Here is a 27,331-nt window from a genome sequence, read left to right on the forward strand (position 1 = left end):
CTGCAGCAGACACGGGGGCGCACCAGGGCGCGCGCAGCCCGCCCACGCCCTCGGCGCACAACGCCCCCTCGCGGGAGCCCTGGGCCAGGCCCGGCGCCGGGCCCCGCGAGCAGGGGACGGGGCGGGGGCGTCGCGCACGCGCACGGCCCGACGGCGCGCGCCGAACGGGGGGCACCGTGCGGGTGCAGGCATGATGGAAGGGGGTGCGTACGGAGCGGGTAAAGCCGGGGGCGCCTTCGACCCTCACACCCTGGTTCGGCAGCCACACACCATCCTGCGCGTCGTGTCTTGGGTAAGGACGGCTGGGTGGCCCGGCCGGGCCGGGGGTGGGGTGGGGCGCAGACGAGGGCGAGAGCGGCGCGCCCGGGTGGACCCCAACCCCACCGGACCCCGGGCAGGGCCGCGGCGGCCGGCGGGAGCAGTCCTGCGGGGTGCTGGTGCCCGTCCTTCTCTCCGTCCGGCCCGGTGGGCGGGGGTCTCGACGCTCGCGAGGGGCGCCGGTTGCCGCTCCCCGGGCCTTGCTTCCCGGCGCCCCCAGTTGGTGCGCTCCTGTCCCCCTCCCCCGCCCGCCAGCGCCGTGACCTCCAGGCCGCAGCCCTGCAGCCCGCGGCTCGGGTTGCGCGCGGCAGCCCGGGCGGACCGGCGACCGTGGGGACGGAGCCCGGGTTTCAGGTGGCCTTTTGGGGGGTGGGTCAGAGCGTGCACGCCGCGCCTGCGGTGGACGTTCAAGGAGGAGAGGATAGGGGATCTGGTTTTTGTGGCTTAGTGGGGACAGTGTGGAGCAATGAGTCGGGAGCCAGATACCAGGCTTCCGCCTTGGAACTGCCTCTTCACAGCGTGACCTTGGGCTGGAAACCGCCCAAGAAATGTTTACGGGAAATTAGGAATTAAATTCTGAGGTGGGAGCATAACCTCTTCACTCATACCTCAGTTTCCCGATGTGTAAAGAGATGGGAGGAGCCTTCTTGAGTCCCCCTTCAGTGCTGCCACCAACATACATACACCTGGATGCCTGTGGGTTGGAGCCTCGGGAGAGGTCCCCTCCCCCCAGTGAAAAACAGAAAGACCTGATTTGGACTCCAGCCTGGTGGGGGCAGAACACCCCAGTGCAGAGGGCTGAGTGGGGTCCCTGTTCAGACCAGAGGTGGAGGAGAGGAGAATGGGACCAAAAAAGGGGTTCACATGGCCCGGTAGCACCCCTGGGAAAGAAAGCCTGCTGTGCTCTGGGAAGTGTCTGGGCTCCTGAGGGTTGGCTGGCCATTGCCCAGACACCCTCACTAGAGGGTCTTGCTTCTGGCCTGGGGCAAATTCCTGTGCACCCAGACTAGAAGGTGCTAGATTGGAGCTCGATTGGAGACACTAGTCAGTAGCACCGTTAGTGACTCCAGGAGGCTACACTTAAAGCCAGCTGAGGCCTTGGGGTGCTCAAGCTCCCTCTATTTCCTGGATTTGCAGGGCCCTATTATGGTCTGATAGAGCTATTTTTTAGGGTCTTAAACCATTAAAACCTCCTGGTGTTACAGGGAGGGTACCCAGCATATGGGAGCTCTGTGAGGGCAGGGAAGCCCTGTTCTGTTAGCCTTTGGGTCCATGAGGGTTTGTGGCACTGAATCCATTTATCTGTGCCAGCCTCCAGCTCCCCCAAACACCTGACAGGCCCTTGGCAAAGGTAGAGCTCTGAGTCTACCTGCCTGGTTGGGGGTTGCCTGTGTGCATTGCTCCCCTCTGCTGGCTTCTGGGTCTCGTTGGCCTGGGAGGGTGAAATGACTGGCTTTGTGCGGGGGTGGGGGCAGTTTGTCTGCTTGGGTCACTTCTGCCTGTGATGGCTTCATTTGGCAAAGCTTTATTGAGTCTGCAGGGCCCTGAGGGAAGGCAGCATGACTCAGACGCAGCCCTTGGTCCCACTGTATCCTCAGTCCCACTGTGGAGTGAGCCAGGAGAGGGGTCTCCCTGCCTTCCCCGGGAAGTTAGAGAGCCTTCATGGAGAAAGTGGTGTTACTTTGGGCCTGAAAAGATGAGGAGTGTTCACATGTATATATGCACATTGGGGTGTGGGGAAGACATTTCAGGCAAGAGGAAGAAAAAGTAACTTTGGTAGAATACCTATATGCAGGGTAACTGTCACAATTACCCAGCTAGTTCCCCCAACAGCCTGTGTCACATTTGAAGAAACTGAGGCTCAGAGAAGCCCGTGGTTACTCCGCATGTAAGTGGCAAATGGAGAATTTGCACCCAGATCTTCCTGCCCTTCCAGCCTCCTAGGCTTTTTACCTTTATAATTTTTTTTCAGTGTCACCCCAGTAAATTCAATGAAAAGAAATACATATACATAGGTTTTTTCTGATTGTAAAACCAGTTATTGGGAAATATAGAAGTTGCTTGTGATGGTTGCACAACAGTATAAATGTGCTTAATACCACTGAACTGTACACTTAAAAATGGTTAAGGTGGTAAGTTTTACGTTATGTGTATTTTACCACAGTAAAGAAAAATTGGGGGAAAAAATCATGTGAGATCCCATCACTTAAGGAGGGCTGCTGTCTCCCCTCAGTCTTTTTCAAAAATAAGTGGTATGCTGATGCATTAACATGTTGGGGAGCATACCCTTCACCCTCTCACTACCTCGGCACGTGGTGTATGTGTGTGTTTGGGGGGGTGTCTGGTAGGCTGGCAGGAAGCTTTGCCATCACTAAGGAAGCCTGGGCTCCAGGGCCAGGGGGCCAGTTCATCCTGGTCTGTGGGACCTTCCCAGCCTTTGTACTGCATGTCTCACAGCCTGGGAGCCCCCCCCCCCGCCCAGTCTCAGATACTCAGCTGAATGGTTTCTCTGTCCGGGACTCCTATGTCACATTCACATAGACTCCTTCCACAGTCCTGGAGGGGCCCAGCAATGTGTGCAGTGGGCTTGTAATTTCATAAAATTTGTAAAAACAAAAAAAATCTTTTTCTGTTTCTTTTTTCTAAAAGAGGGCCCCCAAATCATATAAGCTTCAGGGCCTCATGAAACCTGAACCCACTTTGGAACCTGAGCCCCCAAGCCTTGTTGGGGCAAGGGCAGGTCTTAGGACCTCCCTAGTCTCTGTCTCTCCTTTTTTTTTTTCTGAAGTTGGAAATGGGGAGGCAGTCAGACACACTCCCACATGCGTCCTACCGGGATCCACCCGGCACGCCCACCAGGGGGCGATGCTCTGCCCATCTGGGGCATTGCTCTGTTGCAACCAGGGCCATTCTAGCGCCTGAGGCAGAGGCCATGGAGTCATCCTCAGTGCCTGGGCCAACTTTGCTCCAATGGAGCCTTGGTTGTGGGAGGGGAAGAGAGACAGAGAGGAAGGAGAGGGGGAGGGGTGGAGAAGCAGATGGGCGCTTCTCCTGTGTGCCCTGGCCGGGAATCAAACCTGGGACTCCTGCATGCCAGGCCGGTGCTCTACCACTGAGCCAACCGGCCAGGGCCAGGACTCCCCTAGTCTCTTGACTGGAGCTTTCTCGGCTCCCCTCTACCTCTGTGCTACCTCCTGCACCCCCACACTTGTCAGTGTAATCGCTCACAGCAAGAATAGAGGAATTGATCCCATTGGTTAAAGGTGGGGAAGAGAGCTGGTGAGTCCTCTGGCAGATCCTGCCCTAGGTGAGGAGGGGATGGCTGAGTTGGGACAGTGTCCAAAGGCAAGCCCAGAGCTGCTTGTTGCCTCTGACCTAGGTTGGGGGAGGATGGGACTGTGCTTGCAGGGGGCCAGCTCTGTTGCCACTTCCTACTCCTACAGGCACCAGCTGTGCCCACCCCCCATGCCTCAGTCTCCCCCTCTGAACGAGGAGGCCCAGGCTAGGTCAGAGGTGCCCTGATCCGTAACTGCCACCTGTGACTCCTTTCTACTGGAGCTGAGTGGGACAAAGGGAGTTACAGCAAGGAACTAACTGATCTGATGTAAAGGACCTTCTATTTAGAATTTGTAGTCTCTTTCAGAGAGTGGATATGATCTGTTGGAGAAGAATATTGGTGCTGGTAGAGGAGAGGGGTTTTTTTAAATTAATGCTCTGTTTTAGCAAAATAAAACAATAAACTGTTTGAAATTTTGCCACTTTCAGGGTTGATGTCTTAAGGGCATTGGTTGTAACATCCAGGATTCTGTACGTAGGATGTATGTCATCCCTCCTCCCAGCCCCGGAAGACAGAGGCTAGGTACAGGATGAGGGGTCTAGTGTACTGGCTCAAGGCTCAGACTGTCAGAGCCACAATTTGCACGTGGTCTGCAGGGTCATCATTCCATGTATTCCCCATGGCTTCCCTGTCTGAGTCGCAGTGGCACCAAGGGGTGGTTTAAGGGGGGAGATTTTACACCCTCTTTTGTATCAGTCCCCTTAATCATCTCAAGTGAACACTAAGTATACAAGCTGACCATGCTTTGCAAATGCAGCAGCTTCAAGACAAGACCCCTTGCCTCAGCTCCCAACCAGATTGCATGCCCATGTCATACATCAGAAGGGTAGGTGAAAGGGGTCCAGGTGCAGACAGAGCCCCTGGCCAGCTCTGGCCTCCATTCATTCCTTCCACATATACCAAGCCCCTGTCAGTGCTGGCCTGTGTGATGCACCAGAGATGCCCTCAGTCCAATGAGAACAGAATTGAGTCGACAAGCACCATCCAGGAGGCTTGGGATGCTACAAGGAGATCCAGTGGGGCGTAGCTCAGGAGTATCTCTGCAGGGTAGAGGCATGGAGGGCTTTCAAGGGGAGGTGACACCTGAGCTGACTCTGATCAGGGGTATTTCAGGTAGAAGGAACAGAATGTACACAAAGTCTGAGTGGATTTTAGAAGTGATGGTGAATTCTTAGGGTCCCCAGGTATATGAGTGAGAGTGATGAGTCAAAAGGCTAGAGGGGCAGGTAGGGGTAGACAGCTCAGGAAGGGCCTCAGGTGTTAGATATGCAAGCTGAACTTTATCTGAGGGCCATAGAGAGTCACAGAGAGGGGTTTTAGGCAGAGAAGAGGTGTGTTTCAGAAGCTCCCTGTGGCTACCTTATGGAAGCATGGCTTGAATAGGGCTGTGGGGCAGGTGTCCTGGGATGAAATGTGTGGTCTTCTCTAGCCTGTCCTCTCCCAGCACTGGTCACATCCCTGTCACTTACTCAGAGAGCAAGGTCCATGTAGGTAGGGCCAGTGCTGCTTTGGTGTTTATCGCTGACAGTATTGGAACCTTCCTTGCCTCTTTGCCTGCCAGTGGCTAAGCCTTCGGCTGGTCCATCTCTCAGGTATAAGGTTGGGTCAGACACAAGTTGGTTTTCAGGAAATGTTGGCCGTTAGGATTCTGCCAGGTGTCTTGGCATTTTCTGTGTGCAGGAGCAGTGCAAGAGCTTGAGGACCCTGGGAGAGTTTGTCTACAAGAGCAGGACCCCCAGAATGGGACCTTGGGAAAACCCTGGCCTCTGAGCCTCCATTACCTCCTCTGTAACATGGGATTGCAGTGCCTGGGTTTGGGGCAGAGGTGAAGGTTTTAGAAATGAACATACATGGCCTGACCTGTGGTGGCGCAATGGATAAAGCGTCGACCTGGAAATGCTGAGGTCGCCGGTTCAAAACCCTGGGCTTGCCTGGTCAAGGCACATATGGGAGTTGATGCTTCCAGCTCCTCCCCCCCTTCTCTCTCTCCTCTCTCTCTCTTCCCCTCTCTCTCTCCTTTCTAAAATGAATTTAAAAAAATTATTAAAAAAAAAAAAGAAATGAACATACAGTCTGCTCCTCGTAGGCACATGAGATCCTGGTCAAAGTGGGTTTTGTAGCCCCGATTTTAGGTGAGAAGCTTAAATGGAGTTGTTGGGATCACAGCCCTCACTGGTTTTGAGGACATGACCCCTGCTTTCTGCTTTGGGGAGTCCCCAGCCACAAGAGTCTGCTTGTGCAAAGCTGTTAGGCAGGCCTGAGCCTAGAGAGAAAGAAAGAAGGCTGGGGGAGGAAGGGCACAGGAGGAGTTAAAACCAGGAGGAGGAGGGCCTGACCTGTGGTGGCTCAGTGGGATAAAGCGTCGACCTGGAACACTGAGGTTGCCGGTTCGAAACCTTGGGCTTGCCTGGTCAAGGCACATATGGGAGTTGATGCTTCCTGCTCCTCCCCCTTCTCTCTCTCTCTGTCTCTCTCTCTCACTCCTCTCTCTCTAAAAAGTCAATAAATAAAACCAGGAGGAGGGGAGGAACGGGAGAGGACAGATGGCAGCACTGGTGAAGGAGCCATACTGCATACCCACGAAGAACCAGCGTCTGTCCAGGGGAAGGGAAGCAGGGCAGGACACTGGGAAGTGCCCAGGGCCACTTTCTACACCCACTCTGACCCTGCCTGGCAGTTCATCTGAGCAAGATGCCATGCTCTCTGGAACTCAGTTTCCTCATCTGTTGGATTGGAAAAAGGTAATCCAAATTGGGTTGATGGTTCCCAACCTTTCCACACTCACTCCACTCTTGCTCCTAGCGGATTTCCGATTAGGAATGTTTGGGCTGGTTGGTCTCTAAAGAAGTGACAACAAGAACCTCTGTGCCCCTGCCCGCAGTGCTTTGTGGGGCCCTGCAGCAGGGGCCTGGGCCCAGGTTCGTGCGTATGAGCAGAGCAGTGACAGTGGAGCCTGGCAGGGCAGCTGTGCCCTGTGTTTTGGGGCAGCCTTCCCTCCAGGCATGGACTGTCACTCAGCTCCCCTTTGCAAGCGAGGAGGCTGTGGGGAAAGGAGGACTTCCAGGAAGCTGTCTGACTGGGACAGGTCCTCAGACCCTGATTGTTAGACCGTTGTCGTCCAGGAATCTCAACAACCCTGAGCTTTTCAAAAACCCTGAGCTTCTCAAATAACTTACGGGTGAGTGGCATGTGGATGTGGCCCATGTCCCTGAGTCTTCAGCACCATCTGAACATCCCTAATTGTGAGTATCCCTGGCCCTCCCCGGACCTGCTTTCTTAGCAGCCCTCTCAGTGGGAGCTGGTCTTTCTCTTCCCCTCCCTCTGCTGGGCCTGGAAGTGGGCAGGGCCCTTCTGTCTCCTGAGGCTGCTTCCAGACCATTCTCCTCAGCCTTGATTCTCATGATGGTCCAGGATCAGCCTCTTCCCTTATCGTAAGCCAGCCCTGGGTTACTTTCCCCTCTCCCTCCAGATGCCCAGACTTGGTGGCTGCTCTCTCCAGCACCACCCCATCTTCATTCCTGGTCACTGTAGTGTCCGCTGTCATGATTCTTCTCACGCCTGGGCCTCTCGCTTCCTTGGCCTTCCCTCCTCCCACAATCTGTTCTCACCTGCCTCAGCCACTCTCGCCACGTGGACCCTAGGCCTGGCCATCCTCTGCTGTAGAGGCACACACACTGGTGGCTGCCTCTTGCCACCCCTTCTGTCTCCCCAGCTCTCTCTCTCTCGCCTACCCTGATTCTAGAGGTCCTTGGGCCTGGGACCTCTGAGCCACTGACCCTCCTGCTGGGTGCCACCCTCAGCCAAGTGGTCCTCCCTCTCACCGGACCCTGGCCTGTCACCTACTCAGGGACACCACTGGCTCCCTTTCTCCCTCCCTCCCTCCCTCCCTCCCTCCCTCCCTCTCCTCCACCCTCTGTTTTGCCCTCCCCACGCTGGCTCTTTCCCGTCACCTTACAGGTGTGTCATTTCCATCCCCTGGCCCATTTCTCGTGTCCTTTCGAAGGTTTGTCTGCAGTCACCATCTGCACTGTTTCTCCTCCGGTTCTTTTCTTACATGCACCTTGCCAGGCTTTCTCCCCCGGTTCTCCATCGCCTGTGACCTTCACGTTCCCAAATCCTGTGGCTGATGGTTATTAATGGATCTCTCAGGCACATCTAGCAGGCTGTGAGCGGTCTGTATGTCCTCCATTGGGCCCGGAAGCTTCAGGATGCAGACAACCTCTCATCTTCTATTCAGCATACACGTCAAGATATGCTGGGTATCGGCTCCTCAGTGAGGCTGATGGGATGGAGAAACCAGTTAAAATGGAGGAGCATGAGTCCTAGAGTGAGGGGACACTCACTCGGGTCAGGGGTGGGAGGTGACAGTACAGTTGACATGAGAGGGGCGGGGCCCGTTGGGAGAGTAGTGGCAAAGAGTTCCCAGCAGATGCAGAGGTCTGGTAAAGATTGAGAGGTGCAGGAGAGCAGTGCGAGGCTGCGGGGTCCGTGTCTGTTATACCCCTGACCCATCCCCAGTGCTGGACCACGCCTGGCACCTCGTAAGGACTCCACATGTGGGTGAACTACATTGTGAAACGCACTGCTCTGTCCTTCAACCCACCATCCCTATTCAGGTCTCCCACGCAGCCTTAAAGGCCCAACTCAAATATCCCCTCCCCCTTAAAGCCTTCCAGGATTCCTCCAAACTTGCTTTGTCCTCCCCCTTCCCTTTCGCTCTGTGTGACCAGCTGTGAGAACTCTCAAAGCAGAGGGCTTCTCCCCCTCTGTCTGTCTTCTCTTCTAGAATGTGAGGCAGGGCCTGGGACCACATTATCTCTGAAGACCTGGAATTTTCACAGAGGGAGAGAAACGGGACCAATGTCAGGCATATAGGGGTTGGCAGGGCAGAGGCAGGCATTGAGGTAAGGAAGAGCAGACAGCACTGGGTGGTTTATCCTTCTTACCAGGGGAGGGACCTCACAGAGCCTTGTTTTCCCTGCCTGTCAGTTGGAGGTACACAGAGGTCCTGCCTGGGAGGGCCTGGCCACACTTGGTTGGTGTTAAAACCTCTTTCTGGGGTGGCATTGCTCACTACCTCAGACCTGCTCCTCATCTTGAAGAAGGCAGAGATAGCAAGACCTGGGATTTAGATTATAAAGTGGGCATCCGGATAATTCTGCCACCAAGTGTGAGCCTGGGGCCCCTCTCTGGGTCTCAGTTTCCCCCTTTCTAATAATAATGGCTACTGGCTCCCATGTTACGTCACAGGAGGGTGAGGATGGGGACAGTGTGGAGAGAAGAGAGGTCCTTCAGATCAACCTGGCTGAGTCTCAGCACTTTGAGGACGGGATTGCTCGTCAGGCCCCTGCCCAACAGAGCCCGTTCCCCACCCCCACCGCTGAGAGTCAGACAGGACAGCTTATGGGAAGATTATGGCTTAATCCCCAGCAGGTTACATCCAAGGCTGCAGAACGTGGTGCCTGGTCGGGGAGGAGAGAAGGGACCCCGGATGCCCCACCCACCCAGGTGCCCCACCCACCCTGGCTCAGCCTGGAGGCTCTGCATGAGGCTCTTCAGGAAGCCAAGTGGCTGCCCAGTGCCCGTCACATGCCTCTGTCTTGGCTTCAGCCGTTTCCTCACATGACCGTGGGGAAGACAGGGCCCCATTGCCGTGAAGGAAGGCCTTTGGCAGCCTGACTCATCCTTCAAAAGCATGGTGGTTCCTTTCTTCACTTAGCCTTTCCCTGGATTCTCAGGACACAGGATGGAGGATTGTGGAGGGGACATTGGCAGGAAGGCAGGTTCAGCTGGACTCAGCAGCCCCCTTGTAAGGGAGTGAGTGAGCTCCCCGTGGTCACAGGTGTGGGCACAAGCCAGGGATGCCAATGGGAGAAAGCTCATTTCTCCAGACTTCTGTGCTGCCTGTGCCTCTGTCCATCTATCAGGTTTACTGTTTGCTCCCCTCAAAGCCTTTCTGATTCTCCCTCTGGCTCTGGGATTAGAGGTACACCCAACAAGTGAACCAATAAATAGCCAAAAAAATTTGCAAAGTGCAAAGTCTCGGAGGCAGGAATAAGCTTGGAAGGCACCCAGAAGAGAGGGAGTGGTAGGAAAGGATTCTGATTGGGGGGCAGGGGAGGATGACATGGTCTGACTTAGGTTTAAAGAGATCCTTCCAACTACTATAAAGAGGACAATGCAGAGGGCGGGAGTGGACGCCCAGACTGGGAAGCTGCTGTCACGGCCTGGCAAGAAGCAGTGTTGGCCTGGACCAGTGTGGGAGTGTGGAGTAATTTGAGTTATTGGGGGGGGGGGGGCGTGAAGCAGTAGGCTTGATGCCAGATTGGATGTGTCTGAGGATGATGAGCCCAGTTTGGGGTCTGAGCAGCTGGGTGGGAGCCAGGATTAGGGCAGATTGAGGTCATTGGGGTGCTGCAGCAGAGACCAGCAGCCCAAACGGGATCTGAGAGCCTGCATGGAGGAGGGACTTTGCCCTCAGCCAGGAGAGGAGCTGGTGAGTTAGGCTTGGAGGAGGCAGGGACACCATTGAGGAGGTTGTGTTGGGTTAGGCAAGTGACGTTGCCGCCTGCCTGGAAGTAGGCCACAGTTGAGACTACAAAGGGGAGAGCCGGTGAGCAGGCCAGCTTGCTGGCTGCCTGTAGCACGGTGTAAGGACCAGGGACTCCTCCCAGCCACTTGGACTTAAGAACAGATGTCTCTGTGCAGGGTGATAGATGGTGCCATTAGGAGCTGGCAGGCCCAGAGGGCTGTGGGACTCAGACCTCATCTCTACAGCTTATCTGGGGGAAAACTTAGCATATGCCTGAAGATGTTTAAAGCCAAGCTTCTGGGAATTTCTAGGCGAACAGCAGTGGCCTCTGCACCCCACACTGGCTGGGCTCAGCTCACCCCCGAGCCTGGGTTAGCCCAGTGTCCGGCAGTGTCCACACAGCCTGCCAGCTCTGACTACAGCTGGTGGAGTAAGGCGGGCCTGCCCCGCCTCCGCACTGTGGGGTGGTGACATGGCCCCAGACAGCAGGTAGCTTGGGACAGCAGATGTCCCTCATGGGTCTCATGCTGATCCTAGAGTTCGGGATCTGGAATTCGCTCCTTCAGAGGCTTGGCTCCCGTTCAGGAGTGGGGCTGAGGGACAGGCCTGGGCAGGAGGCCCGGTGCCCGGCCCACCTGCTTTGGGCCGGCCAGGTCAAGGCCTCTCTGAGCCTCAGCTTCCCTCTCTGAAACGGGCTGGGGGTGTTTTTAGGTTTATTTTATCTTTAGAGGTTTTGGTGAGGATTAAAGGAGATAATTTTTGTCAGGCACTCCCCTTGGTGCGGGCTGTGGGCTGTCGTGGTCTCATGGGGGAGACAGGCTGGTAAGTCAGTCTTGAGGAGTGTGTGCAGGGTCAAGGTCAGAGAGAGTGAGTGACTGGGAAGGAGGGTGTCGCAGAAGGTAGCAAGGAGTCATCACCTCCCAGTAGGGTTTTGAAGGGTGAGAAGGAGTTTGCTCCTATTTGAAAAATGAAAAATGTGGGGAAAGGCATTTGGGGAGGTGCTAACAGCAAGTGCGAAATTATCAACCAGTGCCAGCCCCAGCCCTCTGGGAGGGCTGAGTGGGGGTGGGGAAGGGGAGCCGCTGGGGGGAAGGAAGGGGGCACTTCTCTGTTTCTGTTGGTAGCCGAATCCAGTAGTCCAATCCTGAAATTCCGAGATTCTAAAATTCCTTCTGATTTGTTTTTCTGAGTTTGACACAGCTCTGCTCCAAGTGCCATCTGGAATCCATTTTTAAAAAGACCCAGGATTGGATTATAAAGATGGCAAAAAAAAACCCCCACAAAACCCAAAAAACCCACAAAGAGCCTTGGCCCGTTTACCTTGGTGGTTTTTTTTGTTTAGGGGTTTTTTGTTTTCTATTTTCGCATTTTTCTGTAGCTCAAAGGAAGATGGTTTCTCCTGCGCCTGCCAGTGAGCAGCAGCCTGTCTGGTCCTCCCCTAGGCCGCCCGCCCTCTACCCTCCTGCTTCCGCGGCCTGTCTCCTGGCCCTGCAGCAACCTGCTTGTTAGGATGAGTTCTCATGCCTCTGCCGCACAGTATAGAATTTCATTCTGGCTTAATTTCCGGTTCTTCAGTGGCTGTTCTGTGTGCTCCTTGCTGTCCCTGCAGATCTGGCCCTAGCAAGTCACCTCGGAGGCTGCAGGGCGCCAGCTTGGATTTAGAAACTCGGGTTTGAGAGTGGATTCACCCTAACCATATGACCTGGGAAGCAGCTGTAGAATGAGAATAAGTGCATGAACCATGTGGAGTTAATTCGGAGCCACACAGTGGGGTCTGAGGCAACCCCCCACCCCCACCCCGTTATCCTGATTGGCCTGGAAGTGGCTGAGGAACAGAAATGGAGGCCCATGCCCTGTCCTCACTCGGGGTGAGGAGATGTCAGCTAAATGGAGACATTAAATGGGGGCTCAGGATCCTGGAGGGAGTTTGGGAGACCGAAAGGGGCTGACTGTGTATCCTTGGCAACGTTTCTTCCCTTCCCCAAGCCTCAATTTCTCTATCTGTAGACTGTCGGGCCTGGCCCAGCCCTGCAGCCAGCAGAAGACCTGACACGCACACCGCCGTTCCTGCTTGTCATCACGCCCATCCCCGCCCCAACCTGCTCTCCACTCCTCCCCTCACTCCCCACGGCGGACATGTCAGCAGGTTCTGATGGCTTCACCTTCAGAATACACTCAGCACCCCACCACTTCTTACATCACCACTGCCCACACCAGCTCAGCTCCCTCATCACTCATCTGGGCGCCGCTTCACCTTTGCTCCAACAGTCTTTTTTTTCTCCATCACAGCCAGGGTAATTCTTTTCAAACCTAAGTCAGATCAAGTCACTAACTTGCTCATAAGGCTGAAGTGGCTCCTGAGTTCACCCTACCCCTCAAGGCAGTGGGAGCCAACCCCTACCTGCCTGTCATCTCACCTTACTGACTGTGCTTCAGCTACCATATGCCTCTTTAAGTCACAAGCTTATTTGTGCCCCAGGGCCTTTGGGTTACTTCTTGGAATGTTGGTCTTCTGCTCAAAGGTCACTTCATCAGAACCCCTCGCCCCAATCACCTAGTCCGGCCCCTCTGGCCCTGCTTTATGCATTTTTAGGACTCTTGTCAGTACTTACCTACATATAATATTTATTAGTTTACTGTTTGTCTCTCTTGATGAGAACAGGCTTTGCCACCTCCTCTTGCACAGGGCCTGGCACCTACTGCAGGGGTCCCCAAACTACAGCCCGCGGGCCGCATGCGGCCCCCTAAGGCCGTTTATCTGGCCCCCACCGCACTTCCGGAAGGGGCACCTCTTTCATTGGTGGTCAGCGAGAGTAGAGTAGCATAGTTCCCATTGAAATACTGGTCAGTTTGTTGATTTAAATTTACTTGTTCTTTATTTTAAATATTGTATTTGTTCCCGTTTTGTTTTTTTACTTTAAAATAAGATATGTGCAGTGTGCATAGGGATTTGTTCATAGTTTTTTTATAGTCCGGCCCTCCAATGGTCTGAGGGACAGTGAACTGGCCCCCTGTGTAAAAAGTTTGGGGACCCCTGACCTACTGTGTGATCAGAAAATATTTTTGAGTGAATGAACAACTGGTGGCAAGCCCCAGTCCTCGGGCCTCCAAATGAGACCTCCATGGCCTAGGACGCAAGGGGCCCTGTGGGTACAGAGCAGTCAGGTCGGATAGCACATGCCCAGCAGAAGGGCCACCTGGCAGCTCACTCGACCTCCTTGGAATATATGCGGGAAAGTCAGTTACAGCTCAGGACGTGTGGCATGGAAACTGGCTTCCACGGAATAGGCAGTGGAAAGGACCTGGGCGTGAGCAGGTGAGGCCTTCGCCACCCACCCTGGAAGCTTGAATTGCACCCAGAAGGCAGTGGGAATCACTCCTCAGCCTCTTGGCTGAAATCATGAGCAGGAGGCAGTGGGGAACCGCTTATGGGACCATTGTGCTGTGGTGGTGGTGGGGTGGGGGCGGGGAGGTCCATGATCCGCAGAACCAGATCTTGTCAACCCCCTGTGACTTCTGACTGCATTTCAATTCCGTGCCCCCACTGTGGCCCTCCAGGCCTTGCCCCTCTTCCCCTGCATACCTCTCCAGTCCCAGCACCCTGGTCATACTCAGCCTCGGCCTTCTCTCACATTCGGCCTTCGCCCTTTCTGTCCTGCCTGAAATGAGCATTCCCCTACCCTTGCAGGGTGGGGGTCCAGAGGCCTGAGGGCAGGCAGCAGGGAGCTGGCGTGAAGCCTCCTCCTCCCGCCCTGCCCTGTCCTGCGGAGGGTGTTTTGATCTTGCTCCTTATCCTCGTGGGGGAATGTGGCCTTCCACACTGTCCTCCTGGTCTCTCCAGGGACTCCCTCCTTCTCTCCTCTGAGAGGGACCTGTCTTAATGGTTCCTCCTCTGCTGTCTCCACAGGGACCTCTGCCCTCTTGCTTCTCCTCCCATCGCCTCCGGCCTGCTTTTGGAAGGGGGTCCACCCTTGTCCCCACTCTGGCAGCAGCCCTCAGGGAGAGTGTATTTCAGGAAGTGCTTTGAAGTCAGAACCTTCTGTCTCTCCCCTCTGTGCCCCTGAGCACCAGACTGGCTCTCCAGTCACACTGTCTGATCCAGCCACACTGATGCTTTCTTGCTGACCCCTCAAGTCTCAGGAAATAACTGCTCCTCCTTCAGGATGCACCTCCTGAGGCTGAAAGTCAGCTTGATCAGGTGGAAAAGAGCACAGGGCTGAGTCAGTGGACCTGGGTTCAAGTTCAGCCTGTACTGCTAACATCACTGTCAACTCTTTTTGAACCTCAGTTTTTTTTACTCTGTGATTAGGGACAGTACAAATTGCCCTCTCTGGTTCATGATAGTGAAGACACAGACCCTGTGACAGGGCAGGGCTGTGAGCCAGGGTGCCTGCCCGGATCTGAAGGACTAACTATGTTTACCCTCCCAAATCAGGACAGGTGGACGTGTGGCTCACAATCTACCTCTGTGCCCATGGCTGAACCAGGACACGGCCCCACAATCCTCTCTCTCTCTCTTTTTTTTTTTTTAATTTATTTTTTTATGAATGGGTATGAATTTATTTTGGCTTCTATTGAGATAATTATATTGTTGGGGTTTTTTTTTTTGTTTTTTTTTTTTGTTTTTTTTTATTCATTTGAGAGAGGAGAGGGAGAGACAGAGAGAGAAGGGGGGAGGAGCTGGAAGCATCAACTCCCATATGTGCCTTGACCAGGCAAGCCCAGGGTTTCGAACCGGTGACCTCAGCATTTCCAGGTCGACGCTTTATCCACTGCGCCACCACAGGTCATATTGTTGGGGTTTTTTGAAAGAGACAGAGAGAGAGTCAGAGGGATGGACAAATAGGGACAGAGAGACAGGAAGGGAGAGAGATGAGAAGCTTCATTTCTTCGTTGCCAATCTTCTCTCTTTTAATTGCAGAAAAATTTACATAACATACAACAAACCCTTTTAAAGTATACATACAGTTCAGTGGAGTTTAATGTTTTCATAATGTTGTGTAACCACCACCTCTCTCTCGTTTCAAAACTTTCTTATTACCCCCTAAAATACCCCATACCCATTAAGTAATCAGTCCCCATACTTCCCTCCCCATCCTTTGCTAACCTCTAGTCTAGTTTTTGTCTATATTAGGGATACAGTTCATAAAATAAATCATGTAATATTTACTTTTTGTGTTTGGCCTCTTTTGCTTTTTTTTCACTTGTTTTAAAGTTCATCTGTTTGTGGCATGCATTGGGCCAGTCAGGGATGGCTGGGAAATCTGTGTTCTCTATGGCTGGATAATACTCCATTGTACGGATATAGTGGCACTTGCTTCTCCATTCATCCAATGGACATGGGAGTCAGAATCCTTAGCACAGAGTCATGAACCAGTGGTCTCGTGCACGCCTTTAAGAAAAGTGTTTGAATCAGTCCTCCCATTAAATGTAGACTTACTTGTTTTATATATATATATATATATATATATTTCTACTACACTAATATATCCAGTGTGTTATAAAACCCATGTCAAGTGTAGAAATCTTAGATAAGATAAAAAAAATAATACTGTTTCCTATATTTTTTCTCACAACTGCCCCGGCGTCACTAACCATCCCAAGTGTCAGCTGAATATGAAAATATGTCTTGAAATTATAGCTTTTTGGTAGAAGAAGCACAAAGCAAAGAGGAGTGGAAAATGAATGCTGTGAATCTTCCTGGCCAAAGCACTGCCTTTTCACGTGCATGTCCGTGGGTCTGGGCCTCCTCATCCTCACAGTTCCACGGTAGGCAAGGCAAGAGACAGGAAAAGGCACGAACTTTAGAGTCAGGTGTCTGGGTTTGAAGCCAGCTCTGCCATCGACTGGTTGTGTGACACTGGGCACATTAACCAGTACCTGCACCTTAACTGCCCTTCTGCAAAATGCTGATGATACTGATTTTATATTAGTTAGCTATTGCTACATAACTAATTACCCTAAAATGCAGTGGCTTAAAACAACACTTGTTATCTCACAGTTTCTGTGGTCAGGAATCTGGTTAACGAGGGGCCACTACCTCAGGGTCTGTCCCAGGCTGCCTTCAGTGTCAGTCAGGGCTATAGGCTCATCTAACGGAACTAAGGGTGGATCCATTTTCAAGGTCAATTACATGATGCTGGTTGGACCCACTTCTTTGTGGGCTTTTGAACTGAGAGGCCCATTCCCTTCTGGCTGTTGACTGGGGGCACCCTCAGTTCCCTGCCAGGTAGGCCTCTCCATGAGGCCGTCCAAAACATGGCAGTTGCTCCCATCAGAGCGAGCAGGCAAGAGGGGCCAAGAACCAGAGCCTTTGTACCTCCTTGCAGAGGTGATAGCCCACCAACCACTTTTTGCCATATTCTGTAGCAAGTCACTAGGCCCAGCCCACCAGGTGTGAATACCAGGAGGTTGGGTCATGGGGCCACCTTAGCTGGTTGCCAACCAAACTGAGGTAGACCTGTTGAGGGTTAAATGAGGTACCATGTGTAACGCACTCAGGGTGCTGCAGGTTGCTCTGGAATTGGCAGGATTGTGACTGGTGTAATTTTTTCATTTATTACTTCTTCCACTTGTCGGGGCCTAGACAACAGAGAAGGGCGGGGCCTGAGACCCCAGAAAAGCTCATGGCTCTGTAGAGAGAAGGGGTGTACAAGATGGAGATGGAAGGTTAGCAAGTTCCCCACCCGGGAAGGCATAAGACCATTGGTCCTGGGAGGCTGGGTCCAGTCCTAGAGAAAACTTGGTATCAGAGCCCAGGAAGACCTCTGAAGACCTGTCTGTGGCGGGTGGGCCATATCTACATTGAGAGGGTCCTCAGTGTTTGGGGCTGAGGATGGAAGCGATTGACTCTGCCCTGTGTTGTGTGACCCCAAGCAAATTTCCTTCCCTCTCTGGGCCTGCCCTCTGCAGTGCCTGCTATTGAGGGCTCACAGAAAGGCAGGAAGCAGACTGAGTCCCCCATACCTCCCACACTGGACAGGTGCTCGGTGGGGCCTGCCTCCCTCTCGTGCCTTCCCTCACCACTCCCTGCCCTCCGCAGGTGTTCTCCATCGTGGTGTTCGGCTCCATTGTGAATGAGGGCTACCTCAACACCCCCTCAGAGGGCAAGGAGTTCTGCATCTACAACCGCAACCCCAACGCCTGCAGCTACGGGGTGGCTGTGGGCGTCCTTACCTTCCTCACCTGCCTGCTCTACTTGGCCCTGGACGTGTACTTTCCACAGATCAGCAGTGTAAAGGACCGCAAGAAAGCCGTCCTGTCCGACATCGGTGTCTCTGGTGAGCCCCCCACCCAGAGGGCACGCCCTCCACACAACAGTCTGCAGGGGGCTGTCCCAGCCCGGGGCCCACTAATCCGCATGCACATCAGTGAGGCCGGTGAAGGGACAGACATAGGGCCACATGACTGGCAACAGGGCAGGGTGGGACCAGAGCTGCCTGCAACCTCAGAACAGCCACAGCCCCAGTGGGGAGGGGAGTGCACCATCCGGGGGAGTCATCGCCACTCTCAGTGGCCGCCTCCCTGGTAAGCCCCCTCAGAATGAAACAGCATGGTGACTGAAGGCCCTGCACACAGTAGGTGCCCTGGGGAAGGCCGGAACCTGGAGCTGGGGAGCCAAGGTGGCCTCCTGCCCTTACCCTTCAGAAACGGCCTTAGCAGGGCTGACCTGACATCTGTTCCATGAGTTTGAGAATCTCATTGGTAGAGGCTGAGGTTAAGAGTCAGGGAGACTTGGCCTCATTAGCCTAGGCCGTGGTCTCAGGTCTGTGGCAGGGACCTTTCCCTATTTCCAGGCCTGGGACTCTTAGGATGAGCCTGGCAGCAAGGTCTGGGGTTAAATGAGGTACCATGTGTAACGCACTCAGGGTGCTGCAGGTTGCTCTGGAATTGGCAGGATTGTGACTGGTGTAATTCCCTAGGCTTGAAGGAACTAGAACAAAACTAATAATTCTCACGCTGGGGTTCCACAGAGCCCAGAGGTTCCCCAGCAGTGTCTCTTAGAGGGACTGGGGTCTAGATACCCCATCCACTGGGCACACCTGTGGTATCTGAGCATCTCTGGTCCTTCCTGAACAGACCATGAGCACCACAGAAGATCGTGGTACCACAAGGTTCCCAGTGCTGAACTTCCCAGACCTTGGGTCTCAAAGGTACCCTCACTGACCTGAGGGACTTTGTGAGGCTGCAAGTACATTAGGGGTAGACGCTCAGACCCGCTGGGCTTGAGCCCACATCACTTTCCCCCTACCCAGTTCTCTGGGAGGCTACAGTCAGGCCTGAAGGGGTGTCTGGGGTGTCCTCCCAGAAAGCTGCAGGCCTCAGGATGGACATTGGGCCAGTCAGGGATAGCTGGGCAATCTGTGTTTGGCTGAGGTTAGAGAAATGCCGGCCTGGGCTGATTGATTTTCTCTCTGTCTCTCCTTCTTTCCCTTCCACCCTCTCACTGCCCCTGGTTCTCCCTGGGCCTTGGCTGGCTCCTTTCCATGATCTGTCTCTGGCTGTGCATATGACTGACCTCTCTGTTCTCACCTCACCTTCTCTGTACTCCCCTCTCTGCCCCTGCTTTGGGGGTGGGGGAGCATGGGAGATGTGCTCTTGAACCTCTGCCTATTCCTTGGTTTCTGTTTCCTCCCAACTTTCCCCCTCTTCCCACACATGGACTGTCCGTCCTCCCTGCCCCTGGTGGACACCCCAGCCTTCTGGGCCTTCCTCTGGTTCGTGGGCTTCTGCTACCTGGCCAACCAGTGGCAGGTCTCCAAGCCCAAGGACAACCCACTGAACGAAGGGACGGACGCAGCCCGGGCCGCCATCGCCTTCTCCTTCTTCTCCATCTTCACGTGGGTGAGTGCACAGCCTGCCCAGCCAGCCTCTGGGGCTGCTCCTGAGGAAGGAGACTGTTGCCATTGCCAGAGAAGACAATCACGTGGTGATGGCAGACCTTTGCTTTGGTTAAGAGCACCCACCACAGTGGCTTTGTGGTGGGTACTTCCTATCCTCTTTAACATACAGAAAGCTGAGGCCTACACGAAGAGATAAAGCTTTGATGTTCTAAGGCTGGGAAGGAGCCCAGGCCTCGGAGTCAGGAGACCTGGGTCAGACTTTCGGGCTGCCTCTAATTTTCCGGGCCTTTGTGTTCCCATCTATAAACTCAGGAGATTGGATTTGGGGCAGTGTCACTCCCCCAAGACTTAGCTGCCCACCTGGCAGACAAGACATGAGAAGGGAGGGCATGAGCCGGCCAGGTGGCATGTCCATGCCTGTACTAGAAGGGCACCCTCCTGGGCCCCTGTTCTGAGTGGGGACCTAGAGCAGCCACGTGGTCTTCTGTTGTCCAGAGAAGCCAGAAACCGGAATTTCTTTGTGAAATCTGATCTTTATGTGTTAGCAGTTTACTCAGGTTTTTTTTTTTTTTTTTTTTTTTTTTAAGCATGTGGGTCAAGAGAGCGTGTCTCTGCACCGGACAGGCCAGAGCAGCTCTTTGTCGGCTCTGAGCCCCATGGTCTTGAGCACCCACTAGCATGAAGGCAAGACCCCCTGGAAGTAAGGCTCCAGGTCATCTCAGCTCATTTCTTCTCTCCTCCTCTCCTTCCTGCAGATGTCTGGGGTCACACTGGCTCTCGTCCCGTGGATTCTCCCCTCACTGCCCACGGCCCTCCTCCAGGCCTGCCATCAGTCCTGGGCCTAGCTTTCTGCAAGCAGGAGCCCCTGTGCCCCCACCCTCCTGGGCCTGCCCTGGGTTGACTTCTTTTTCATTTTCTTGTGGGACCCCTCACCCCAGTGCAATATTGGGAGCTAGAGTATGAAAGAGGGGGCTAGCCACGGTCACTCCAGATCTCTGGGTTCTCGAGGCTGGGAGGAAAAACCAGGTGACCTCAGGGTATCTCAGACCAGAGAAGGTGCCTGGACATGGGGCCCATGGGCCCAGGAGAGAGGTGTTTGGGAGCAGCAAGCCCTGAGATGGAGGCGGGGCTTACAGAGGAATGGGTGGTTGGACACTAGGATTTTCAGGGGCAGATAGTGGGTGCCTCCCTGGCCCACCGAAGCTGTCTCCCTGCTGGCACCTCTGCCCTTCCCAGCTCTTCCCTGCTGGCCTCACTCCTACTTTCTCCTGGCAGAGCCTGACCGCCGCCCTGGCCGTGCGGAGATTCAAGGACCTTACCTTCCAGGAGGAATACAGCACGCTGTTTCCCACCTCAGCACAGCCGTAGGCCTGCCGGCGTCCTGAGGCAGGGAGCCCTGTGTCCTGCCCTGTGGGCGAGGATATGGGGCGGCCTGCTGCCCAGCACGGCCAGGATGCCAGGGCATCCAGGGCAGTGGGAGGCTGGCCTGAGAGGCCAGTTAAGACTTGTCACTTATTCATTGCCTTTTTTGTTTACTTTTCATGTGTCCATTCATGTGTCCATTTATTCAGTAAACATTTCTTGAGCAGCTATTTTGTGCATAGTTGATGAATCAGATGGGATCCCTGGCCACAGGAGCCCATAGGCTGGGTAGGGGAGACAGACAACCAAAATCTCCCCAAAAAGGACTGCCGAAGGCTGTTACAGGGTTGGAGGTAGCTCCATACATGGGCTGCCCGGGTGCTGAGCCGTGGACACAGTGTGAGAGCCTGCCCATGGCTGTGGCATGAAGGCTGATCGTATAGACCCAGTGCAGACTGGCTGCCAAGGGAGGCCTGGCTGAGGTCCTGGCTCTGCCCACATGTGCTGTGTGACCCTGGGCAGACCCCTGCACTCTGTGCGACTCCAGCAGCCAGGACCTCTTACTCTCTAATTCCCTGACTGAGGAGTGAGGATGGACCAGCCTCTCAGGGCTGTTGCACGGATGCTCAATAAATGTATAGAATAGAGTCTCTTCTTCTTTCATTTATTCCCTCATTCTTTTATCCACTCATTAATTTATCTGTTCATCCATTTATTTATTTATCCACTCCTTCCTTTAGTCACTAATTCTGTACAAGGAGTCAGGACACTTCCACAATCTTGATTTCGGGGGTGATTCTCATGTGGTGAGTCCTTGTTTTTCCAAAGGACTTTGGCCTCCGGTTCTGCACAAGTTCCCTCCTTGAGGCCCTCAGCTGTCTGGGCAAGAGCCCATCTGTCCCTCAACTCTGTGTAGGAGTTGAGGAGGTAACAGCATAAGCAGGCCCCAAAGTAGAGCACACAGAGTGAGCTTCCTGACTCTGGAGGCATGCAAGTGCAGGCTGCTAACAGCACGATAGAGAGGCTCGAGAGAGTACCTGATCTGAGGAAGCAGAGCCAGGTGGACCACCAGATTCCTGGGCTCTGAGCAGAACTCCCTGGCTCCCCCCTGTGCCCCAGTCCAACAGGGGCCCACTTCCCTCCTTTGCTTCTATATTGCGGCCCCTTGAGTGAGATGGCTAAGGGACGCCTTGACTCAGTGAGGGCAGAGGACTGCCCACAGGATTAGCACGAGGTGCCTGTAGTCCGAGGCCTTGCCCTGAAAGCCCGTGGAGATCTGCTGCTCTGGCGCTGTCACCGTGCAGGACACCAGCCGGGCAGTGCAGCCTGAGCCCTCTGGGAAAGCTGGGTCTGCAGCTGTTTCTCCTAGGGACTTACTCATTCCTTTCTCATGTGCTCCTGTGGGCTTGCTGATGGCACAGGGTGCTGAAGACCAGACCACCACCCCAGGCAGGCTTTCCCCCTCCCTGCTCCAGGCTCCTGCATCTGAACCTCCAGCAGCCAGGACCTCATACCAAGATGGCAGAAAATACACATGGGCCCCACCTGATTTCCTCAGCCAACTCCTGTAGGCCTGCCTTTCCAGGGCCCCTGACACTTAGCTTTAAACAGCCACTTCCCAGGAAGGCTGTCCCCCAGAGCTCTCTCCCGTAACAGAAACAGAAAGTTAATGCCTAGTCACTGGGCTTCTGGAACTTCGTGGAATTAAACCCCAAGCACCTGCCTCTGACCTGATGGCCCTTTGGGTTCCTGGTTGATTTGGTCCCTTGCCAGGGGGCTGGTCAAAGGGAAGGAGTTGGGGAGGGCCCTGACCTTGGAAGGTCTGTGCTCGGGTCTGGGTTCTGGCACTGACTCTACCCTGAGGCCTCCCTTCTCTGGGTCTCAGTCTTCCCAGCTCAGAAAATTAGGGGGTAGGAGGTTGGCATGTTCCCATTGCAGACAGGTCACCTGGGCTGGAAAGATCTCTGGAGAGACTTTCAATGGAAACCTACAAACGTTTTTTTTCTTTTTTCTTTCTTTTCTTTTTTATTTTTGTAAAATTGGCCATTTTATTTTTTTTAAGTTTATTTTATTTATTTATTTATTTATTTACAGAGATAGAGAGAGAGTCAGAGAGAGGGATAGATAGGGACAGACAGGAACGGAGAGAGATGAGAAGCATCAATCGTTAGTTTTTTCGTTGCGACACCTTAGTTGTTTATTGATTGCTTTCTCGTATGTGCCTTGACCATGGGGCTACAGCAGACCAAGTAACCCCTTGCTCGAGCCAGTGACCTTGGGTCCAAGCTGGTGAGCTTTGCTCAAACCAGATGATCCCGTGCTCAAGCTGGCGACCTCAGGGTCTCGAACCTGGGTCCTCCGCATCCCAGTCTGACGCCTTATCCACTGCGCCACCGCCTGGTCAGGCCCCCTACAAACTTTTTATAATAACAAATTTAACTTATTTCCTGGCTCGGTTTGGTCAATGCCATTGTCCTTAATAACAATATAATTGCTTTTACCAAAAAAGAGTCTCTCACCTATGCATGTATGCTGTAGACAGTTTTTCCAACTGAAAAAAGGGGGCTTCAGTGGTCAGATAAGGTTGGTGCATGTGGCTTGTCATTTCTCCATTGGGGATTCCAGCGTACATTAAATGGTCAAGGCCCTGACAAGTCGTACAGTCCTGACACCTGTCTCACTCTGTTTAACTCAGTTTCCCAAACTTGTTAGACCAAGTTGTTTCACTTAGAATTAGGTTCTACAGCAAATGACTGAAATCACAAATAACAGTGGTTTAAATGAAGTCCAGGTCTGGAGAGAGTCCAAGGCTGGTGTAGAGGCTCCCGAAGTCTTGAGTGACCCAGGCCTCTCTCCCTACAGTTTGGCTCATGGGTCTCATGGTCCATCGTGGCAGCTAGAGTTCCAGCTATCACATCTGTGTTTCAGGCCGTTTTAACACTCCACAATGTAGAGTAGAAGTTTTGGTGGCCCAGAATAACCTCTGGGATTCGGAGACATGGAGCAGGCGACTTCTGAAGTTCTTTCTGGCTGGACAGTGTGGTTCTGGGCCTACCGAGGGCTGGCTGCAAGGACAGCTTTTCTTCCCGTCAAGCTTGGTTTGTCTTTGGGGCTCTGAGGATATTTAACCTTCTAGTTCCTGTGTCTGGTACACTAACCACCACTAACCCTGTGCTCTTGTCTGTCTCTCCCCTAACCATCCCCTCCCACCTATCCTTGTCCCCACCGGCCCTCGTCCCCAGGCAGGCCAGGCTGTGCTGGCCTTCCAGCGGTACCAGATTGGCGCCGACTCGGCCCTCTTCTCCCAGGACTACATGGACCCCAGCCAGGACTCCAGCATGCCTTACGCCCCCTACGTGGAGCCCAGCACTGGGCCTGACCCCACCGGCATGGGTGGCGCCTACCAGCAGCCGGCCAGCGCCTTCGACACCGAGCCCCAGGGCTATCAGTCACAGGGCTACTGAGCTGGTAGTGACCGCCTCCTCCCCCTCCCCAGCCCCCACCGCCCCTGCCCCCTCTACCCACACCCAGACCCCTGCTTCCCCCCAGGCTGCCCTGCCTAGCGCCTCATCAGCCTCCCAGAGCTCCACTGAAGTCCAGGGCAGCTCAGGGCGGGATGGGGCAGTGAGCTGTTGCAGGCAGGGGTGAGGTGTACATGCGTGTGCAGGTGTGTCCAGCAGGGGCCTGGGTGTTTGCCCTCATTCACCGAGTCACCGAGCATTCACTGAGCGCCTGGTGTGTATGCAGCCCATGCTTGGCCCGGGGTGTGAAAGGGAAATGGGCTCTGGAGAGGAGCAAGGTGAGATGTGCAGGAGGGCCTATTGGTGCCAGAGGTGGGAATGGTGGGAAAGGTAGAGATGGATGCTAGGTATGGTTGCAGGGTAAGTGTGAACATCCTCAAGACCCTGGGGGTTGTCACCTGCCAAGGATGATACCATAGCCCTGCTAGAAGTGGATGGGCTGCTAGGAGTTGTAGAAACTGAGGCCTGGAGAAGTCAAGAGTACTCATCCAGGGTCACTCAGGCAGCCAGTGGTGGAGGTGGGGCCAAGCCCAGACTGCCTGATGCAGGGCACCTGCTGTCCTGTGTCCCCACATTCCCCCATACCCCAGCCTGGGGCTCTGCTGCTCAGTGCTCCAGTTACTCTGGGAGGCTTTGGGCACCTCAATCCATGAGACACCCTGACTCTGCTGCAAGCTGGGGCCTGTTCTGCCCCTGCTCTTCCCCAGAGGGACAGCCCTGCCTCCAGGCCCTCTCTGCAAATCCCGACGGCCCTTCTCAGGGTGGGCGTTTCCCTGCATACCACTCTGTGTGTCCGCCTGGGAGCTCGGCTCCCCCTCTGTGGCCTCCCGAAGTACTGACCACTGTCCTTGCCTCCAGGAGAGGCTCACTAAGACCCTGCCCGGGGCTGGGTAAGGATAAGGAGGCCCAGAAGGAGCAGCTGGCCCAGAGTCACAGTGGGTGAGTGGCAGAGCTGGGCTTGCTGACTAGGTTTCTTGACCACAACTACCCAACAGATACCCCGGTTTCCTGTCATTGTGACCTCCCAGGAAACAGCTGATCTAGGACACTGTCTAATCTTTCCCTCTTCTGGGGTCAGCCAGGGGCCTAAGGGCTCTCATAGCCACGGGGATGGAAGTCCTTCCCCTGGCACTCCAGACGGCCCACCTTGGGGCCACTTTCTCTGTAGGAGGCTGAGTGGAGAGGACAAGGACTCTGGGCTTTGCACAGCCAGCCTGGGAGCTGCTGCTGTGTACAAACTGCTCCAAGATGCATGGTCAGAGTCCCTGGTGCGTGGTCGGCCCCGGGAGCCACAGCTGTAGAGGAAAGTCAGGTGTCCCCATGGTACAAGGAAGGTTGATGGGGGCTGTTTTACAAGATGGGCTCTTCGTTGAGCCTTTAGGGACAGGGAGACCTTGAACACTGGACGGAGAGATGTGGGAAGACCTGGGCCCCAGAGCCTCAGGGAGCAAGGCAAGGGGACCATGGGTCAGCGGGTGCCAGGTGTTCTCACCGCCAGCACCCCATGCGCCCACAGGAAACCCAAGAGGCAGATGACAGCCAGCAGTTATGGGCACCTGTGCTGGGATCAGGAGCTGACAGGCCGTCAGAGATGAGCACCACGCCCACAGCAGGACCAGGGTGCACCGTGGGTGGAGGCTCCCCAGGAGGGTCCTGAGGGTGGCAGGACTCAGCGCAGCAGGTGGGGAAGGAGAAGGAACTTCCTAAGCAGAGAAGTAGCATCACGGTCAGAAGGAGAAACTGAGGCTCGGAGTGAGTTAGCAGTAGGGTATGGATCTGAACTCATGTCTGTTCAAGTCCTCCCACAGGGCAGCAGTGAGGGGCGAGGACCTCAGAGAGCTGAGCAGTGGCGGGTTGTTACTGCATTTTTCCATGTCTGAGGAAGGGTTGTCTCCCCCTGGGTGGCCCACGTTGTGACAGGTTGGGGTCATGGTTTCTGGCCAGCTATACCAGACCAGAGGTTTGCGGAGCAGGTAAGGGGGTCGATCGGGTTGGGGGTGCTTCTGGCAGAAGTTCTGTGCCCATGCAAGGGGCTGTGAGAGGTCCTACCCTTCACCGATTTTCCACCAAAAACACCCCCTGCTTATGGGCACCTGGAGACCCCAGGCTGCTGCCCACCCGTTCTCCCTGAGCGCCAACCAGCTCTGGTGATGCTGGGCAGAGGGCAGGGTACATTTAAGCTTCACCCAGCCCCTGGGTGTTCACTGCAGACTCTCCCTGCCACCCCAGACTGGGAGAGTTTGCAAGACCCCTGCCAGGAGTGGGGGTCGCAGAATCATCTCACTCGTTCTTGGGTACAGCCCAGACATCGCAGCATCAAGCAGAGGAGTTGAGAAACAGGGTGAGAGATATCAGAGGGCAGGGTATGGGTGAGACCCAAGGCTCCCACTCGTCTGCCGGAAAGTTGGTGGGGAAGCCCTGTTCCTTCTGTTGGCTGAGGACACCTTGGGGGGCCCAAGCTGAAAGCCTGTGCTCTTAAGCCAGTAGTATCCCCTTTTCCCTCCCTGCTACTCCCTCTGCTTCTAAGCCTTTCCTTGGAGAAGGCCCCCCCAGCATCCTGACCTTGCAGAGTTTGGGTTTCCTCCTCCCATCAAGCACAAGAGAGAGCCCAGGAACACTGGGTTCCACACAAGTTTAGATTTTCAGGGACCCTTAGAGACAGAAGAGTCTGGGCCAGGAAGACAGTAACTTGTCCAAAGTCAAGCACAGAGCTAAAGATTCAGGATCCAGGTCTCCTGCCTCTGAGTTGACACTCATCCCACACAGTCACAGGCCACCTGCTTGGGTGTGGCTCTAGGTCTACCCCAGGGTGTAACAATTGAGGGACTAGTTCCCAGGAGACTGGCATTCACTTCCCCCTCCAACCTTCCCTGGTGATTCTTGATCTTCACAGACTTTCAGGGTCCAGGCTTCCCCCATGTAACTAAGAGCCCCCACTTGTTACCCATGGGGCCCCCAACCTTGGGCCAAGACCCCTTTTGATTCTCTAAGGATCACAAAGGGGGAGCACTCCTCCCAAGAGTTTGTGGGAGGGTGGGCTGGTCCAGCTGTCTCCTGGCACTGCCCCTTGATGTGACCCTCCCCATCCCCTGGTGCCCATGGCCCTTGTCTGGGTGCCCCAGCCACTCCCGCAGCGTTACTGCCTGTGTATAGTATAAATATATATATTTTCTATATATAAGATGTATAATATAAGGCTCCACAAATATATCTCCGTGTATGTGCGTGTGTGCAGTGAACGGTGGTCCCCATCCCAGGTCCCCACTCTGGACTCCCCCATCACCTGGTTAAGTCTCTCAAGAGGGAATCCAGGGGCCCCATGGCACCCTCCTTTATGACATCTGTCTATTTGTGGTGAACCAAGTGAAGGTGGTGACTTCTGGTGACTAATAAAGTGAAGACTCAGAACCCACCAGCA

General features: G+C 54.4%; 1 protein-coding gene across 3 annotated transcripts; it reads left to right on the top strand.

The window, feature by feature from the left end:
* Positions 1-27,331, top strand: SYNGR1 (synaptogyrin 1). 3 transcript variants are annotated; one of them, XM_066358447.1, is made up of 4 exons: positions 1-292; positions 17,230-17,467; positions 18,886-19,031; positions 23,635-27,331. In XM_066358447.1, the coding sequence occupies exons 1-4, from the start codon at positions 191-193 to the stop codon at positions 23,854-23,856; spliced, it is 708 nt and encodes a 235-aa protein (XP_066214544.1). In that variant the 5' UTR covers positions 1-190; the 3' UTR covers positions 23,857-27,331. The 3 variants fall into 3 exon arrangements, with proteins under 3 accessions (XP_066214544.1, XP_066214547.1, XP_066214546.1); XM_066358450.1 differs by lacking the exon at positions 23,635-27,331 and adding an exon at positions 19,786-20,299 and having other exon boundaries at positions 3-292; XM_066358449.1 differs by lacking the exon at positions 23,635-27,331 and adding an exon at positions 20,306-20,622 and having other exon boundaries at positions 15-292.

This window comes from Saccopteryx leptura, chromosome 1 (genome assembly GCF_036850995.1).
Source record: "Saccopteryx leptura isolate mSacLep1 chromosome 1, mSacLep1_pri_phased_curated, whole genome shotgun sequence".
Classification (NCBI taxonomy): Eukaryota; Metazoa; Chordata; class Mammalia; order Chiroptera; family Emballonuridae; genus Saccopteryx; species Saccopteryx leptura.